Source organism: Callospermophilus lateralis, chromosome 11 (genome assembly GCF_048772815.1).
Source record: "Callospermophilus lateralis isolate mCalLat2 chromosome 11, mCalLat2.hap1, whole genome shotgun sequence".
Classification (NCBI taxonomy): Eukaryota; Metazoa; Chordata; class Mammalia; order Rodentia; family Sciuridae; genus Callospermophilus; species Callospermophilus lateralis.
Genome location: NC_135315.1, coordinates 36166098 through 36186830, shown reverse-complemented (window position 1 = coordinate 36186830; position 20733 = coordinate 36166098). Strand labels below are relative to the sequence as shown.

The 20733-nt window shown below is 35.9% G+C and overlaps 1 protein-coding gene across 4 annotated transcripts in view; it reads left to right on the top strand.

The window, feature by feature from the left end:
• Positions 1-20733, top strand: part of Acaca (acetyl-CoA carboxylase alpha) — a 271109-nt gene that overhangs the window by 41469 nt on the left and 208907 nt on the right. For 3 of the 4 annotated variants that reach the window (XM_076871149.1, XM_076871147.1, XM_076871151.1), the window contains exons 2-3: positions 12246-12292; positions 14437-14689. In XM_076871149.1, the coding sequence (XP_076727264.1) occupies positions 12246-12292; positions 14437-14689 (300 nt within the window). Of the gene's footprint in view, positions 1-4663; positions 4743-12245; positions 12293-14436; positions 14690-20733 lie in introns of those variants that run through there. The other variant, XM_076871150.1, reaches the window with a different exon arrangement.

The following is a 20733-nucleotide window of genomic DNA, read 5'->3' as shown; positions in this document are numbered from 1 at the left end:
GTAAAGTGGGCATATGAAAGATGTTAAAGGAAAGGTTAAGTATTAATTTATGAAGCCATCTATGTTTATTAGTGTTGTAGAAGTTTTATTTTATCAGTGCAAATAGAAATTCATCAAATATAGATTAAATTGTTCCCAAAAAGGAAGGAAAAGTTGGGAATTTCACTTAATGAATTTATACTTCAGACAATGATTAGGTAATGTCAAAGAACTGGCATTTTAAAAGCCAATCTCAGAGAACTCTCATTTGATGTTGACTTCTCTAAAGTGCCATGAGCAAGTTCAAGTATAGTGCACTGTGTAACACTCTACATTATTTTCTTTTCAGTCAATGACTAGGAATTTTTTTTTTTTTTTAACCTGTTACACATACTGGTTTAACAGGTCCGGGGCTAGTGCTTTTCTTTACTTTTTTGGGGGGATGATTAATATCCTCATAGTCTTGGGGCTGGGGATATAATTTAGTAGAGTACTTGCCTTGCGTGCACAAGGCCCTGGGTTCAATCCCCAGCACTGCAAACAAAAACAAACAAATGAACAAAAACCAATATCCTCACAGTCTTGATTGAAGAAAGAAGTCAATAAAAATAAAAATTATAGACAGGTGCAGTGGTGCACACCTGTAATCCTAGTGACTGGGAGGCTAAGGCAGGAGGATTGCAAGTTTGAGACTGGCCTGGGCAACTTCCTGAGACCCTGTCTCAAAAAATAAAAATGGCTGAGGATGTAGCTGAGTGGTAGAGCCACCCCTGTGTTCAATCCCCCAGGCTCCCCAGTCTCCTTCCTCCCTCAAAAAGAATAAATATATAAATTTTGTGAAATAATACATTGGAATTTATTATTTCCAGCTAGGGAGGAGAGGAGAATCTTTTTGCAGTGGGGGTGGGGCAGGAGTTGTTATATCATTATCTAACATGTTTTTAAAGATTAATAATTGTATGAGCTGTGCCTCAAGCATCTTTCCAAACCCTTAATATAATAAGATAAAGAAGTTATTTGGACTGGGGATATAACTGAGTTTTAGAGTACTTGCCTAGCATGTTTGAGGCCCTCAGTTCAATCCCCAGTACTAGGGGGAAAAAAAGGGAATAAATACTTTTTTCACTGGCTGAAAAAAGTCTTGATAACTAGTTGATTACCATTTTCCGATAGTCTTCATTGATCTTCCACTTAAACAGATCATTGCCTCAGTAGTTTTTGTTTCTTTAATTTTATGAAACTTTAGTGAGTATTCACTACTTGAATCTAGTGGACTATTTGATAGTGGTATTAAGTGGTTGGGAAACTAACAAATAGTGCTACACGGATATTGCACTTACACACAGAGTGTTTCTGATGAATTGGCTGAAGTTCTTATGAATTGTTCTGCCAGATAATCTTAAAGTTAACTGTGCTCAAATGATTTGGTTTTCTTAACAATTTGTTACTTATTTAAGCTCATGATGTTTAAGGAGGCAAGTAAAAAGTGGCTTCAACAATAAGGGATGTTAAGAGCCCTACCCAGAGTTGGTGACCTCAGTTGATCTCAGCTTCCAGTGGTGTTATTTGTGACTTAAGCTCATTTCATCTTTCTAGCATGCCATACTCCTCAACTTTCTGTGTCCACCCCCCACCAACCCCCTTTTTGGGATCTAACTCAGAGCCTTTCATGTGTTAGGAAAGTGCTCTACCAATGAGCAAAATCCCACCCTACCCCCATATTTATTTATTTATTTATTTTTTTGGTAGTGGGGATTGAACGCAGGGGTGGTTTACGTCTGAGCCACATCCTCCAACCCTTTTTATTTTTTATTTTGCAATGGTGTTTCACTAAGTTGCTTAGGGCCTCTCTAAGTTGCTGAGACTGGCCTCAAACCCACATCTTTATACAGGAACCATAATATTACCTTCCCCGTGACATTGGAAACTGAAATTGCATGGCTATTCTAGTTACGAAGTAGTCACTTTAGATAGAATAAGCTGTATAATGATTTTCTTTGAAATGATAACACACAGTTTGAAAATTCTGAATGAACTCAAGAAGTTAAATTTGAAAAATAGAATCGGTTTGGGGGACTCAATCTCAAATGAGTAATTGGCTATTTCCTATGATGGAAATTGAATAGACTCACTAGTGAAGTTCCTAAAAATTATAGTCTGCTTTTGTAGACAGCTTTCAGATCTATTGTTAATCATTCAGATTTGCATACCTGTATGTATATATTCACACACACACTAGGTGGGTGATAAGTAGGTTGATAGGAGCTTGATTAGTTCTCAGGTTCATTAAGAATATCAGTAAATGAGCAAGAAGATGATGGATAGCTGGGTTGTTTGCTTCAGTATTTAGTGGTATTCCTGGCTATGGCTAGACAAACTATTTCTATTTTATCTCATAAAGCTCAATAATTTAAAAGAGCATTTATTATTATTATTATTATTATTATTATTATTATAAAACTGAGTCTGTGTGTGGTACTGGGGATCAAATCCAGGGGCTCTCTACCACCAAGCTATATTCCCATTCCTTTTTTATTTTGAGATAGGGTCTTGCTAAATTGCCCAGGCTGGCCTCAAACTTGGGATCCACCTACCTCAGCCACCCAAGTCACTGGGATTACAGGCATGTGCCACTACACCCAATTTAATACCTAAGAAAGTTTCTAGTCCAGTATGGCACTTATTGTGAGAGTTTTTTTATTTTTATTTTTTGTAACGGCACCTGAACCCAGGGGCAATTAACCACTGAGTTACATCCCTGTCCCTCTGCCCTCCTGTCCCTGGGGCCTTTTTTAAATGTCTTTTTTAAAGACGGGGTCTCACTAAATTGCTTAGGGCCTCACTAAATTGCTGAGGCTGATTTTGAACTCAATCCTCCTGCCTTAGCCTCGTGAGCCACTGGGATTACAGGCTTGTGCCACTGTGCCCCACTGAGAATATTTTTTTTTATCCCATATTACTGTGGAAAACTTCCAGCTGTATCCATTTCACCATGAATACATCATTCATGGGTCAACAACTTTTTTTTTAATGTTATAAATTGAACCCAGGGTCTTGTGCATGCTCAGCCTGTGCTTTACTACTCAGAGACGCCCCAAACCAGAAGTTCTTCATTGTTTTCAACTTAAAATTCTCTTTAAAACTGCAATTGCTTCTTTTTTTTTTTAAGGTAATTTTTCTTTCTTTCTTTTTTATAACTTTATTTTATTTATTTATTTATTTTTAATTTTTTTTAAGAGAGAGTGAGAGAGGAGAGAGAGAGAGAGAGAGAGAGAGAGAGAGAGAGAGAGAGAGAGAGAATTTTTAATATTTATTTTTTAGTTTTCGGCGCACACAACATCTTTGTTTGTATGTGGTGCTGAGGATCGAACCCGGGCCTCACGCATGCCAGGCGAGCGCGCTACCGCTTGAGCCACATCCCCAGCCCTATTTATTTATTTTTATGTGGTGCTGAGGATCGAACCCAGGACCTTGCACGTGCGAGGCAAGCGCTCTACGGCTGAGCCACAACCCCAGTCCCAGGAATTGCTTCCTTAACCTGTAAATTTCTCCAACTTTGACTGTCCACCTGCTAATGTAAAGTATGATGCCATAAAATATCCAGAAGACTTGGGGATTAAAAAAATTGAGCAGTTTTTCTTTGTCTTTTTCTTTTTTTTTGGTGTGTGTGTGTGATACTGGGGATTGAACCCAGGGATGTTCTGAGCTACATCTTCCATCCTTTGTTACTTACTTTATACTTTGAGACAGGGTCTTGCTAAGTTACTGAGGCTGACCTTGAACTTGCCATCCACCTACCTCAGGCTTCAGAGTCACTGGTAGGCATGTGCCACCATGTCTGGCCTTAATGTTATTAATTTCTTAATAACGTCCAGAGATTTTATGCATTTTTAAGCAAATGCTGGTATATTCTTCCCCCAACATACCCACTTAGACAAATTGTGAATACTTTATACATTATTCTTCACTTTTGGTTTCTTAATTTAACATTATAGGAAGACTTTTTATATTTTAATTTTCATAACTTATACATAGTTTAAAAAGTGATAATTTCACTAAGGTGATTATAAAAAACCAATGATCCTCAGCTCCTTCTTAATTTCATTTCTTTTAACTCATATATTTGTTATATACCCTTTTGTTTGTAAATAACATACTTTTCTTGCTACATCTTGAGTTTTCACTGTTAAGCATTGTCTACTGATTCCCAGATATGGAAAATGAGGATTCACCTCTCTTTTTGCTCGTTACCCTTACTATTCACTTTTACCTTTCCATCCCTGACAGCTAACTATCTGCTTGAATCATATTATAACCTTGATTCTGTCAATAATTTTACAGTATAAATGTGTAAATCCTATGCAGGATTTAGTTGTATATTATCCCTTTTTTTCTGCACAATTCTTTCTCTGGAATTAATAACAATCTTCATTTTTGTTTAATTTGTATGTATTTATCATTTTTTCACTCTGTACTAGTTTTCTAAATTTCTCAGGACATTGAGATGTGCCAGAATTTTGTTAATTCTTAATTTCTGTAAATCTCAGACTCTTCTGACTGACTCCAACCTAAATTGCTTGCCCTCTGCATCTGACACACAGCTGTACTCATTGGACTCATTCTTCACTATCATCCTGGAGATTCTCCTCACTTCTCTTCTGCTGTGGAGAAATTACTTTCCATGTCTCCATATTCTTGGTTTATTTCCCTCATGGTGATGGGGAATATCCTCTAGTGCCATCCTGAGAAAGAATACAGAGGAGGTAAATACTTTTTTTAACTCTTTATTTCCAAAAATTTTAAACATGCAAAGAAAAGTACAGTGAATATCATTTACCCCTAATGTAAATTCACCAGGTTTTAACATTTTGCCACATTTGCTTTACCCCTTTTTCTCTCTCATGTATATGCTTATATGTAAGTATTTTTTTATGAATCACTTCAAGGTAAATTGAAAAACTTCATGACACCTTACCCCTAACTATTTGTTTCTCCTAAGTATTATTAAGTTTTCCCCCTTTTCCTAGTAATATCTTTATAACTATTTTTAAATTCATGATACAGTCAAGAATCAGGCTACACATTTATTCTCAAGTGTTTTTAGTCTTAATCCAGAACAATCATCTTATCCTTTTTGTCTTTTGTGGCATTTGTCTTTCATTGCCACTTTTTTTAAATATTTTTTTTTTAGTTGTCGATGGACCTTTATTTTGTTTTTATGTGGTGTTGAGAAGTGAACCCAGTGCCTCACACATGCAGGCAAGTGTTCTACCACTGAACAACCCCAGCCCCTCACTGACATTTTTTTTTAAAATTTTATTTTTTAATTTTAGGTGGACACAATATCTTTTATTATTTTACATTTATGTGGTGCTGAAGAGAGAACCCAGTACTTCATGCACGGAAGTGTCCTGCAATCTGAATTCATCTGATTGTTTCATCTTGATTAGATTCAAATTAGCCCTTTTATAGGCTTGGGGTGTAGCTCATGTAGAATGAACCAGGCCCTTGGTTCAATCCCCAACACGAGAACAAAAAATGAAAACAAAAACCTACATATATAGCATTGCATACTTCCATTTACATCACATCAGGAGACATAGAATGTCATTTTGTCCTAATAGTGATGTTTGTTTGAATACTTAGTTAAGATGGTGTAAAAGTACATTTCCCCCTAATAATTAGTGTATAATTTGTGAAGTGATTTATTTTAAGACTAAGAACATCTTGTTTTCCAATATCCTTTTACCCAATGGTTTTAACATATATCCATGATGCTTTCCAATATCAATTTTTGCATTGGTGACTATAAAATGAAATATGTATTCTAGGAGGTAATTATTTTAAGAGTTTGCTGTTTGGTTGTATCTTTATTCTGTCCTTACAGTAGAACAGGAAGTGATTGGGTCTAAGTTGGAAATAATTTTCCTTCAGAATTTGAAGCTATTATTTAATTACCTTCAAGTTTCCAGTATTATTGCTGATGAGTCTGAAAGGCATTCTTATATGCCAACTTTTTTTTTTTTTCCTCTCTAGAAGCTTGTAGGATCTTCCTTTGTGCTCGGTTTTTGATATTTATAACTAATGTGCCTTGTTATGTGGGTTTTTTTTTTTAATATTTATTTTATTTATCGGCGGACACAACATCTTTGTTTGTATGTGGTGCTGAGGATCGAACCCCAGGCCGCATGCATGCCAGGCGAGCGCGCTACCGCCCGAGCCACATCCCCAGCCCGTTTGTTATGTGTTTTTAATTCATTGTGGTAGGGACTTTTTTTTTTCTTTTTTAATGAGGTGCTCTGGATTAAACCAAGGGCCTGGAGCATGCTAAGCAAACACTCTACCACACAGACAATTAGTGGACTCTTAAAGTCTGGCAATCAAGCCCTTTAATCCTCAGATGTTTTATTGAATTGTTACATTAATTACATTTTGCTCTTTATTTTGTTCTCAGTTTTGGCAGTGGTTCTTCTTCATATTTGGACCATCTAAACAGGTTCTCTAATTTTCTTATTTTTTCTTTCCTGTTATTTAATCTGACTTCTTAATTTTGATTCATAAAAACTCTTTCCTCAATTTTATCTTTCCACTTGGTTTTAAAATTTTCTTTGATTAGATTTTTAACTTTTAAGAATTATTTCTTAGTGGGATGCAGTGGCCTGTGCCCATAGTCTCAGAAAGATCACTTGAGCCCAGGAGTTTAAAACCAACCTGGCAACATAGTGAGACTTGTAACTCAGAAAATATGCAAATCAATAACAACAAAACAAAAAAAATAAAAGGAGAGAGAGAGAAAGAATTTTTGTCTTGAATGTTTTTGAAAATATGCCATTCAGGGTCTGGGGTTGTGGCTCAGTGGAAGAGTGCTCGCCTAGCATATGTGAGACACTGGGCTCAATCCTTAGCACCACAATATTCTGTCGATCTACAACTAAAAAAATTTTTTTAAATGCCATTATGTTTTATGTATGTAATATCTTGTCTTAGCTCTTTTAGAATAATAATGATAGTTCTTCAGACTCCAGATGTTTTTAAGATAGTAATTTTAGACTTAAAGGAAAGTTGTAAATGTAGTGCTTAGAGTTCCCACATACCCTTGACCAAGCTTCACTAAATGTTAATATTTTATATAGCTACAGTATCCTTATCACAGCTAAGATATTAATACTGAGGGCTAGGGGTGTAGCTCAGATATAGAGTACTTGCCTAGCATGCAGGAAGCACTGGGTTCAATACCCAGCACTGCAAAAAAAGAAAAAGAAAGGAAGAAAAATTTACATTGGTACAATAGTAGTACCTAAATTATAGACCTTATTCAGATTTGCCCACTTTTTTCCCCCCTGATATGTTTTTATGTTCTATTATCTAAACCAGGATACCACATTGCATTTTCTTTTTCTATAAGCAGTTATTTGTTTTGTTGTTGTTATTTGTTAATTTTTGTGGTACTGGGGATTTAACACAGAGACACACTTGGATTTAACTCCAGTCCATTTTTAAAATTTTGAGGCAGGGTCTTGCTAAATTGCTGAGAGTCTCACTAGGTTGCTGAGGTTGGTCTCCAATTTGTGATCCTCCTGCCTCAGCTTCCTGAGTTGCTGAGACTACACCACTGTGACTGGCAATTATTTGTTTATGATTCTTTCATGTTGGATATCTTTCTCAGACATCTGATAATCCTTATTTTCTGCTCATATTTTTTTGGTAGGGGGATTGAAAAGGTGACTAGAAAATGAGTGGGGCTGAATGATCTGGTTAGGCAACTTAATTAGGGAACTTCAGTGTTACTAATTTCAGGGTTTGTTTTTGTTTTGTTTTGTTTCCTGGCTGGTAATATTCTACAAGGAAGGATTCTGGAAAGTCTTACCCAATATGTTTATTTAATTTATCCATTTTCAATAAGGTCTCCTGCCTGCCCTCTACTATTACTAGTATATCCCCCAGTCTAGAAAAACTTATTTCCAGAGAGTAAACCTTCTTCTTCTTTTATTTATTTTTTAAAAATATTTCCCTCTCCCTCTCCCACCTTCAGTCCGAGAATAGCAGGCACCTGGCTTCATTAGTTGGGGGGCGGGGGGGGGGGACTAATGATGTGAAGCTTCTGAAACAATTTCAACCAATCTTCATTTTATTTAACTCTTTCACCTTCACAGGTGAAATGTTTTGGAGATCATGTGATATAAATTTTATTTATTCTTAGTTTTACACAAATGAGTGATAATTCAGTTAATTCAGTTTTCTTCAGTTTGTCCAGTTGCTTTCCAAGGAAATGATCTTGCTCTTGTCTCCCTTCATTTTTTTTTTTTTATTGTTGTTTGTTTGTTTGCTTTTGGTTTGCTTTTAAAAGTCTTTCTTTGTGGCTTATACCTTAAAATAAATACAAAATGTTAATATTTTATATAGCAACAACAACAACAACCATAAAACTTTTTACTTTTGTTTCAGTGGACTTTCAGGAAGAAAAATGTAGATATGTGTTAAATTCATATTTATTCAATAGTTTTGGAAGACTTCTTTAGAGATTTCTTGAAAAATGCAGAAGCTTGCACTAGCTTAATCCTTAAAAAATATTTCTTATCCCTGGACTAAGACATGGGAATTAGGACAGATAATTACATTAGTTTTATTTTCTCTGACTGCTATACCCTAAAGAAATACTCTCTTCGTTTACCCCCCTCCCTTACGCCCCCCAAAAAGTCTCTAGCTGCTCTTGAAGGAAATTATCTCAAACTGTTGTGATCATTCAGATCTAGTGTTGCTCATAAGTCATCAGATTCTACCATCTGGATTTGATTTAGATTTTCTTTCTACATGGACTTATACGTTTACCCCCCTTTTGGATTTTTCCCCTAATTTTTTATCCCTAATGTCTTCCTACCCCCAGAAAGTCTTTCTTGATTTGATCCCTTTCCTCATCATTAACTCCTTCAAGTTTGGATAAAATACCCTTCTATGTTTCCACCTAGCATTTATTATATTACTGTAATTGTGTTTCTGAGTGTCACAGCCACTCAGCCTAGGATTAAACTTTATGTATTTTTGAATACATAGCATCTGCCACACTATTTGGATCACGAGCTTTTATTTTCATATTTAAAACTTGCAAGAAAATAAAAAATGGTTTTAAAAATTCTTTGTGGGCTGGGGATGTGGCTCAAGTGGTAGCGCGCTCGCCTGGCATGCGTGCGGCCCGGGTTCGATTCTCAGCACCACGTACAAACAAAGATGTTGTGTCCGCCGATAACTAAAAAATAAATATTAAAAAATTCTCTCTCTCTCTCTCTCTCTCTCTCTCTCTCTCTATCTCTCTCTCTCTCCCCTCTCTCCTCTCTCCTCTCTCCTCTCTCACTTAAAAAAAATATATTTAAAAAAAAATTCTTTGTAACCCTCTATAACACGGAGTTAATACCGAAGTCCATTAAAACATCATCAATAAAATGACCAAATGAAAAAAGGCCAATTCAGTTATTTATGGAAAAAAAATGAATTTACTGTAGTTTGAAAGACAAGGACATGTTGTAATAGGCTTGGATACTTTTATCAATAGCTATAAAAACAAATTGATGCCCAGTATGGTGGCTCCTGCTTATAATCCCAGTGTTTTGGGAGATTGAGGCAGGAGGATGGCAAGTTTGAGGCCAGCCTGAGCAATTTAGCAAGACTCTGTATCAAAATAAAATGGGATGTAACTCTGTGGGAGAGCACCCCTGGGTTCAATTCCTAAGTAAGGAAGAAAGGAAATCGGGGGAGGAGTGGAAAGAAGGAAAGAATAGAAGAGAGTTTATTGCTGCCTGTTTATTAGAATTGCTTGGAAAATAAAGTGTCATTTGAGTTCAAGGAGAACATGATAAGTTTGGTAAAGTCTGATGTACTTACTTAGAGAAATATCTGTGAAAGAAATTCATTTAGACTTTTAAATAGGCACATTAGCTATAATTAGTGTAATTTCATTTTCAGAAACAAAATGCACAGTTCCAAAGCCTTTTGCAAAAATTTTATTTTATTCCTGCCCCCTCCCCTCTTTTTTGGTACTGGGGGTTGAACTCAGGGGCTCTTGGGGCCCTGGATCACTGAGCCACATCCCCAGCTCTATGTTGTATTTTATTTAGAGATAGGGTCTCACTGAGTTGCTTAGCGCATTGCCGTTGCTGAGGTTGGCTTTGAACTCAAAATCCTCCTGCCTCAGCCTCCTGAGCTACTGTGCCTGGCTTATTTTTTCCTCTTTTGTCGTTCTTGGAATTAAATCCAAGGTCTTAGGTTTGCTAGGTAAGTGCTCCACCACTGAGCCCCAAATATTTTCAAGAGTCCCCAAATAAAAGTCCAAGAACTTTAAAAAAAAAGAAAATTTGACATTGTGAACAATTTGTATACTGAAGAAAATAATTTTTATGTGGATAGGCAGACTATCCTGTAACCAAAAAAAAAAGGGCTCTTTGGAGGTGATAAGACAGCAACTGTATGAGGCTTACCCAAAAGTAAACTCCATTCTTTGTTCTCTTTCTAGAGAAGTGTTAACCTAATTCATGGCAAGGCTTTAGGAATCCCAAACTAGTAGGTAGGGAAAAATGTGTAGGAGGATATATATTTTGTCAGGAAAAGGTCCATAGCTTTTATCAGATTTCCTAAAGCGTCTTGACCTAACAGGGTTTAGAAACCATTGATTTAGATACTTACTGTGTTTGCTTTGTAGTAAAGGCATAAAGTGGAAGGGATGGGAGAGTAAGAATTAGTTGTAACTTTAAGATTTTTGGATATAGTTTACAGTGAAATGTCAATTACATCATGACCTATGTATAGGTCATGTGTAACTGAAACAAAAATTTGCAGAACTATAGATACCTTCATAAAATATGATTCACTTTTAACATTTTCTCTTTTATTTCATTTAGAAAAATATTGATTGTAAATCATCAGGTTGATTTATTAATACTCTGCTGGGTGATGATCCAATCTTTGAAAAACACTGGCCTACTATATTACAGTTTACAGAACACTTTCACATACTCTGTCTTCATAGCAGTCCCATGAAGTAAATATGATCTTTTAATTTTTACACATAAAGTAGCTCTGCAATGTTAAGTAACTTGCTTGTTTCCACTGTCAATACTTTACAGAGTCAGAGTTTCAACCTGGTTCCTTTTTTTGTTTTGTTTTGTTCTGGTACTGAGCACTGAACCCAGGGTACCCTAAACTGAACTTCATCCCCAGTCCCTTTTTATTTTTTATTTTGAGAGAAATCTTACTAAGTTGCCCAGTCTGGCCTGGAACTTGCAATCCTCTTGCTTTGTTCTTCCAAATTGCTGGGATTATAGGCTGGACAGGTTATATAGGTTTTGACTCCAGGTCCAATGAATCTTTGGTTACCTGATTCAAAATACTTACTTTTGCCTTCTTATTCCTTTCCCTGACACAGTTGTAGGGATAATAATAGTTTAGACTACGTAATTAGATAAATCATAATTCCCTAATTAATGTACCTACACTACTGCAAATCTTGTCCTCTGTCATTTGGGGATCCTCTCTTAGAAGTTCTGGATTTTCCTATCAAAGTAATGGGATCTTCCCATTTGTTTCATTCTCTGCCTTAGACCAGTGTTTCTTAAGTCTGGCTTTACATCAGTGCAACCAGATGTGGAACTTAAAATTCAGGTTCCTGGGCCCCCCTCTAGTTGCAGTTTTGATTCAGTAGGTTTGGGGGAAAATGTAGATATGGGTAGTTTTTAAAAGCTCCCAGGTAATTCTCATATATAAATCCAGAATTTCTATCCTAGATACATTTAAATTGTTATCTTAGAAGGAAACCTAGGATGTGGAGAGTAGAGACTTTTTGGTAGTCCTTTGGACCTTAGAAACTTAGTAAAATAGAGCATTGCCTTCTCCCTGGCTCCTGGCCTGCATGAGTAAGTATAGCCACTAGGGAATATAATCAGAGCCTAACTGCCTCATTTTTAATGAAATGATAAGGATTGGAATGCATACATTGAGTATACAACATTTCTGGAAAAGTCACTTTATGAAATGGTAAGTTTTGACTCTTATTTATTACTGTCATAAATAATCAAGTCTGTGTTTGTAATGTGTATGACTTATGGAATTGAACAAATAAAAAACTACTGAACTTTGTGATTCAAGTTAAGTAATAGATTAGACCATAAAAAAGTGATACTTTGAATAATATCAATTTTGTATTATGCTGAACAAAATAGGAATTGACAAAAATTTGGAGTTCTTTAAAAAAATCTTCAAATTTCTCTTTCTTTCTTTAGTTCTTTTTGGAAGCGGATAACTGCTCAGACAGTAAGAATTATAAGAGGTCAGTTACAAATAATGCTCTTTGATATTTATAATGTAATAAAGATTTTGTTCATGTGCTTAAATAAATTTGAGTTTTTGTTGTTGTCATTGTTAAAAGTTGTCTTCTACAAAAAAATGTAGGCAAACCTAGGGTAGAAAGCCTAAAGTGAACAAGGAGTCACACGATGATAGTGTTGTACCTTCTAATTCAGGACTAGAAGCAGTGGAAATGGGACACGTGGTGAGGTAGCTTCTACAGTGTCTGGATAGCTGCTCAGTGATTTTCCATACATGACCTCTCTTTTCTGGTAGTTTGCATGCTTGTGCCTGGGAAGACTTTTTCTGTACAAGTGTTGGTGGCTGGACCGGCCCTTTAGCTGTTAACCCTGAGCTGCTTCCAGTCTGTGCAACCCTTTAGAGAAGGCTGCCTTCACGATCTTGGAAAGGAAAACTAGGCCTTTCATTTATTAGCCCAGGGACCATATTTTGCTAACTTTTACTTCTCTCATAGAATAAAAAAGAAATCAGTCCTTTCTCATGGTTTTGATTTTTTGTGTGTGGTCATCAAACTTCATTCAGACTGTATGAATCTGCACCTGAGTGCCTTACTTCTTATTTCTCTTAGAGGAAGGCAGTCATTATTTTTTCTTAGTGGAAAGGAATTTTATTTTTTGGATCTACTGTTATTTTTAAATTTAACTATAAAGTTTATAAATGTGAAAGAGGCTTTTTGCAACTGCATCTTTTGAAGTTCCTCAGATTGGTCAGTCTGTTGGAACTTTTCCTTTCTCTCCCTTTTCTTTCCTTACTCCGTTTTTCCTTTCTTCCTTTTTAAATGATTTGGTTTTCTTTTAGGCTTCTAGTATAAACTTCTTCATAAAATTTGGAGACATTTTATTTTATTTTATTTTATTGGTTGTTCAAAACATTACAAAGCTCTTGAGAGACATTTTAAAGAATCTAATAATTCATAATAAGGGGGGCAAGAATAGAGGTACTTTGCATTAGACAGAGGGGAGTGAAGGGAGGGGAGGGAGAATGGGGAAGGAACGGTAGTAGAATGAATTGGACATTATTACCCTATGAGCATATATGATTACACAACCTGTATAACTCTATATCATGTACAACCAGAAGAATGAGAAGTTATACTACATTTATGTGTGATGTGTCAAAATGCATTCAACTATCATGTATAACTAATTAGAACAACTACAACAAAAAAGAGTCTAATATTATAGCTGAGAGATCTGTAGTAAATTTAGAACATCAAACTTTTTGATGATGAACATTGAACCCAGGGCTATCCCCAGACCAATATTTGACTTGAGTTAATAGAAGTTAACTTAAGTAATCTCTAACTAACATTTAGGAAATGTTTGTAGTTTTTTTCATTCCTGGCGATTTGTTATTACTGTTTTATTCAGTAATAAACTTTTTTGTTTGTTTTTGTTTTAATTAAAAAAAAATACCAACTTGGGATTTTCTTTAAAAGTATGCACTTATATAAGATTTCACAACCTCTCAATGTATAGTTTTGGAACCAGATGATTATTTTATAATTTACTCTTTTTTTTTTTTTTTTAAATACACGACAATAGTGGAATGCATTACACTCATTATTACCCATGTACAGCACAATTTTTCGTAACTCTGTATATAAAGTATGTTCACGCCAAATTATGCCATAATACATGAACTCTTTTTTTTTTGCATAACAATTCTTATAATTTTCTCTTAACAGCAAGATTCAAACAACCACCAATTTTCCCTAACCCTTACCATTCATTACCACTAATACTAACAATGAAGTTGCAGCCCCACAACAGTTAGTATTCATATTCTACCAAGGTTTTCCTATTGATCATAATTATCTCTTAGATTTCATTTAATTGATAAAGAGATTATGGATGGCCTATGGCTTTTTGAGAAAGATTTTTTTAGGGAAAAGGGAATTGATTTTAATTTATAGGCATAGTTACTATGATCTCACTTTTCCTGCTTTGTAGGAATCAAAGGCTCTCTGAAATAGAGTAGCCAGGAAAACTAAGTGTCTAACTCTTGTCTTGCTCCCAAGAGCCAGCTGTGGTTCATTAGGTATACTCTGTGAATGTTGTCAGAGTGTTATCCATAACTTGCTTTTCTCACCTATTTTCTCCATAGCTCTGAGAGCTTATTTTGAAAGAATAATGGATGAACCATCTCCCTTGGCCAAACCTCTGGAGCTGAACCAGCATTCTCGATTCATAATTGGTTCTGTGTCTGAAGATAACTCAGAAGATGAGATCAGCAACCTGGTGAAGCTGGACCTCCTGGAAGAGAAGGAGGGCTCTTTGTCACCAGCTTCTGTCAGCTCAGATACACTTTCTGATTTGGGGATCTCTAGCTTACAGGATGGCTTGGCCTTACACATAAGGTAAGAGAGAGAGAGGTTTAATGGTTATCTTATTTAACCTAATTAGTTTTGTTGATTATGCTTTGAAAGCTAAGATTGCTGTACTTCTTCCCATGTCACTGGACTCATGGTTTTGATGAGTTAAGTGGGAGATGTTATTTTTATTTTATTTTATTTTATTTAGTTGTTGATGGATCTTTATTTTATTCATTTATTTATATGTGGTGCTGAGGATTGAACCCAGTGCCTAACACATGCTAGGCAAGCGTTCTACCACAGAGCCAGAATCTCAGCCCTGAAATGTTGTATCTTAGAATTGTCTTTTCCTGTCTGGGCATGGTGGCACATGCCTGTAATTCTAGTTGCTTGGATGCTGATGCAGGAGGATCGTGAGTTCAAAGCCAGCCTTAGCAAGTTAGCGAGGCCCTAAACAACTCAGTGAGATCCTGTCTCTAAATAAAATACAAAATAAAGGGCTGGGGATGTGGCTTAGTGGTAAAGTGCACCTGGGTTTAATCCCCAGTACCAAAAAAGAAAAAAAAAAAAGAAAAGAAAGAATTGTCTTTTTCTAAATGTTCCCCTCAACTTTTTCCTATCCTTCATGCATACTAGATCTTTTAGGTGAGACCTAGCAAGTGAGAGTTGGTTTGAGGAATTTCAGCCTTTGTACTGCTTTATTAACATAGTTTTAACTCTCTTGATGCTTGATAGGAATTCTGCAGGGATGGGCAAATTTGTAGTAATCTTTCTTTAAACTTCTTACTCATGTCATGAAATTATATTGTTTCTAGCACAGTTAATCCTCAATAAATCATTGTGATATAAACAAGGGATTCCCACAGAGCCCTCTTTTTTCTCTACAAACACAATCTGTAATTGAGAATGTTAATAGTACCACTGGAATATTCTTTTTTTTTCAAGTATTTTTTGAATTGTTGATGGACCTTTTTTTTTTTATTCATTTATTTATATGTGGTACTGAGGATTGAATCCAGAGCCTCATGCATGCTAGGCAGTCGTTCTACCACTGAACCATAACTCTTTCCCTTGGAATATTCTTGTTTATTGATGTTTGATTATATAATCAGTGTGTGAGCCTATACCTTTGGTCATTTGCTTGGCAATTTTGGGATGAAAGGGTCTGTATCAATAGTTAGTTCTCACTGCTCATCAGTATCTCCTGGGTAGGTGAGGGTTAAAGAGTTAAAGAAAATGTCCTCTTCCTAGAGATTCTGGTATCATTTGGTATTGGCTTAGCTTGGAACTGGGGCATTAAAAAAAAAAAAAAAAAAAAGAAGCTATCCAGGTGATTCTACTGCACAAGCAGCATTAAGGTTATAGGCCTAATCTAGATAAACATAAGTTAGAGTGGCTATTGCTGCTGCTATTACCTTGGTACTTCTTTTATTAATGGATTATAAAGCAATTCAGCTCCTTTCTATACATCAAGATACTACTCTACCAAAAAATACTGTACTGGATCTAGCTGAATATGATGGTTCTGTCTTATTGTCATCCCACAGGCTTGTGATCCTGGCTTCTGTGAGATGAGGTGGTACATGTTAGCAGTCACCCCCATATAGCTATAGGGAGGTCAGAAAAAAAGAATAAAGCAAGTTATTTATGATTTACTTTGTGGATTCCTAGAACTTAAGTGAGCCAGAGAGATAATTTAACATAATTTTTTTGTTTTAATAGATGAGGAAATCAAGGTGTATTGAGAGGAAATAACTTGAGTAAGGTTGAATAGCCAGAAAACTGAATTTCAAACTGGATGTCTTGATTCCATTTCAGTACCTTTTCTGTTCTATTTCCCAGAGCATATAAGTATCTTAATTATATAATAAATTCAGACAAAGTTGGTCTTATGGAGTGAATGAACAATGTATTATATCTAATCTCTGGGTAAAAAATGAGGAATTAGTGGCAGAGAAAAGGGGTTAGGTTTTTATCTTTATGTAAAATGTTTTATTAGTTTATAGTTCACTTAAGGTTAACCTTAAGGTTAATACTGGTGGTGATATCTTCTTTCTTGAGTTCACTTGGAAGTGTATGGAGTTGTGACAGGTGGGACTACTTACATTTAAAGGACAGATGATCAGTGATACTAAACCTTCTGCAATGTAGTAGCCAGGAATTGTTCTTCTCAAAATGTTATAGTGACATTCCCCCCCCCCCTCCCCCGCCCCGCCGCCGGCCATCGAGAAAGACTGGATTAACTGACTCCTTGAAGTCTCACAGCTCCATGAGAACTTAAAACTATGTGAAACATAATGTCCATTTGCTGAGGAAACTGAGTTTGGCAATGGTGAGATAATTACCATTATAGGAAACTCAACTAATGATATTACAAGGCAGTTTGTAGTTGCAAAGTCATTCCAAGTTCATGGCTATTATGCAGACTGTGTGCTTAGTTCTTTGCATGCCTTACTGTTGGCAAAACTCATGCTGGTAGCTCGTGGAAGAGTCATGGACAGAAGTGTGATCAGCAGCCTGGAAAGGGGACAGGTGCCAGTGGAGGAGTCCTGGACAGAAATGTGATCAGCAGCCTGGAAAGGGGACAGGTGCCAGTGGAGGAGTTCTGGATAGAAGTGTGATCAGCAGTCTGGGAAGGGGACAGTTTCCAGTTTCCTCTGCTTCTCACCTAACTAATATTCCAAAATAGGACAAAGTTCTCCCTTGATCCATCTTTTAATTAGGTCACCTGTGGATAGGTGTCATTGAGGGTAATTCTGTCAAATTCATTTGATAATAGAAAGACTTCTCTGACTTCTGCAACTAATTAGATATGTGACCATTGACAGTTCATATTTTTCCTTGGACTCATTTTCATCTCTGTAAAAACAGATATTGATTTGGATATTCTTTTTCCCCCCCGTACTGGGGATTGAATTTGAGGGCTCTACCACCCACCTACATCCCCTTACTGAGTTAGGGTCTTGCTAAATTGCCAAGGCTGGCCTCAGATCTGGGATTCTCCTGCCTCAGCCTCCAGTCACTGTGATAAAGTCACACGCCCTTGTACCCTTCCTTTTTACTCTTTGAACTCTAAATAGAGACCTCTGGTGTTTAAAGATCAGCTTCTAGAATGAATAGCCTAATCTCTCACAGATGGTGTAGATTCAGGGGTAGGTACAATCCTCAGAATATTAATAAGAAATCATCTGATCCCAAGTGAAGTATTGCCATAATATAGATGAGATTGGGTTTCTCTCAAGTTTAGGGTCTGATTTTTAGGTGCTAAATGAGAAATTTTATGGTATGAAGGATGAACAGGATTAGGAAATAGACTTTTCCAGGGGTGGAGATGACTTACATCTTGCTTTTCCAGAATCCAAAGAAACACTAGAAGTACTTTCTAAGCTTTGTGACCCAAATATTTGAAGATTGGCCTTACGAAAGTAGTTATAGCTTGGTGGGAATATACAGGCTTCATTGAAGACAATTGTTTTGGCTTTTTATTTTTGGATAAGATAATAATGAACTGGAGGGCTGAAACAGTTCTGAATCTCATTTATATTTATTGAATATTTAAGATGACTCTTAAAAGACTGTGGAAATCTTTTTTGCTGGTTTTGAACTTCATGTAAGATGTAGTTTTTTTTGTTTTGTTTTTATTTAATATTTTTAGCTGTAGGGGCTAGGGTTGTGGCTTAGTGGTAGAGTGTACACCCAGCATGCATGAGGCACTGGGTTCGATCCTTAGCACCACATAAAAATAAAAAGTAATGATATTTTGTCCATCTAAAACTAAAAAAAATAAATATTTAAAAAAATATTTTTAGTTATAGATAGACACAATACCTTTATTTTATTCATTTATTTTTATGTATTGCTGAGGATTGAACCCAGTGACTCATACGTGCTAGGCAAACTCTCTACCACTGAGCTACAACCCCAGCCCCTGACTGTGGAAATTTATAACTGCTGGGTTTGGTCGTGCACTTCTGTAATCCCAGCAACTCCAGAGCCTAAGACAGGAGGATCGCAAGTTTGTGGCCAGTCCTAAGCACCTTAGCAAGGCCCTATCAAAAACTAAAAAGGACTAGGGATGTTGTCCAGTGATAGACCACCCCTGGGTTCAATCCCTAGTAGCAGAAAAAATATTATTTCTTTTTTATAACTATTGTCTGATTTGGTGGCACATAATAAAGGCATTTATTTGTGTGGGTACTGCCAGTTTCTAAAAGCTCCTTATGGAATGCAGCTTGAGGTTAGATTGTTCTGCATATATAATATGTACCACTTGATATCAATCCATGTTATTAATCACACAGGATTATAATCAGTTTTGTCAACTAGTATGCTGAATTCCTGGTTGAGTTCAAGTTGGAAACATTTTATCCCTACATTTAGGTCTTTTCCCTCTTAGCTTAGTGTAATTTCTTTAAACCTTTTTTTAATCTGGTAGTTCATATATTAGTATTTAAAACTCCATCTCAATTTCCTCTATTTGGTCTTAAAAAATATGCTCAAAATATTGAACAACCACATTTCATGCTTAGCAAACATGTTTAGTTAGTGACTTTATCTGAGAACAATCTCTAATTGTTATATGAAAGAAATAATGATTCCCTCTTTTTAATCATTTATTTTAAAATATTTGAGTTTGAAATGACTTCATTTAACTGTAGACATGGAAATAAAATTAACTGCAAAAGGTTTTGGAGAAATAAAATGTGGCATACAGATATTATGTGGCATTATTTATTATTACCAAATAGCTCTTTTATAAGATTAAATTTTTTTTTTGATATGAAGAGCTTCTTTAAGTCTTTTCCACACTAGTGCTTAAAACTTGGAAATTAGGCTTGAAGGCTTTTGATGATATCAAACATAAACTGTCAATGTTACAGTTGTTGAGAACAACCATTATTGAAATTTCATTCTTTCTATCTTTTGGCTCATTTCTATCAATATGATAAATAAGGAAACTGGTTCTAGTTTTGAGTGTCTGTTATAGCTTTGCTTATAGATAGGCTTGTAAAAGGATTCTTATATTTTGATTTTTTAGCATTTCTCATTTAGCTTTCCTGAGCTTTCTTCTTCCTGCCATAGCTCTCCAAATTTTTTTCGGTGCTCCTTCCTTGATATTCTTGAGGTTCCCAGTTGCCGTGGTACCTTATTGCTGAGTACTCGGCAAAGTTTATTATGAGATCTGCAACTTAGTACTCTTTGGCTGAGGGCAGTAGTATCTTCTCTTCATCTTCCACCTTCCTTTCTTGCCATTCAGAAAATAGGCGCTATTTCTATGTATGTGTTTGTCCCAGGAGTTTATTCTATAAACTTGATTAATTATGAATGCTGTAAGTAGGGCTCAGGACAACCATTTAATAATGTTTCTTGCTTCTGTTACTTCTATTGTAATGCATATATTTACTGTTCCCACCCCCACTTTCTTCTTCTTTTTTTGGTTTGGGGTTCTTAACCACTGAGCCACATCCCCAGCCCTTTTATTTATTTATTTATTAGATGTTGATGGACCTTTATTTTATTCATTTATTTATATGCGGTGCTGAGAACCCAGTGCCTTACACATGCAAGGCAAGTGCTCTACCACTGAGCCACAACTCCCGCACCCCAGCCCTTTTATTTTTTATATTGAGACAGGGTCTCACCAAGTTGCTGAGGCTGACCTTGAATTTGGAATCTTCCTGCCTTAGCTTCCCAAGTCCTTAGGATTATAGGCATGTGCCACTGTGCCCAGCACAAGTGCTTTATATTTTTAAGTTATTAGAAGTAATATGTGTTTACAGTAGAAAAGTTAGAAATCTAGAAAGTATAATAAAGGACATGAAATTAATCATCTGTTGGTAACTACTACATAATATTTTTTTTCCAGTGGTTTTTATCCCTTAATAAATTTAATTAAAAAAATTATATTATAATGAAGCCAGACACGGGTAGCATAAGTCTGTTATTCAGTGACTTAGGAAGCTGAGACAGGAGAATTGCAAATTGGAAGCCAGCCTGGACAATTTAACAAGACCTTGTCTCAAAATAAAAAATCAAAAGGGATGGGGGTGTAGCTCAGTGGTAGAGTGCACCTGAGTTCAATTCCCAGT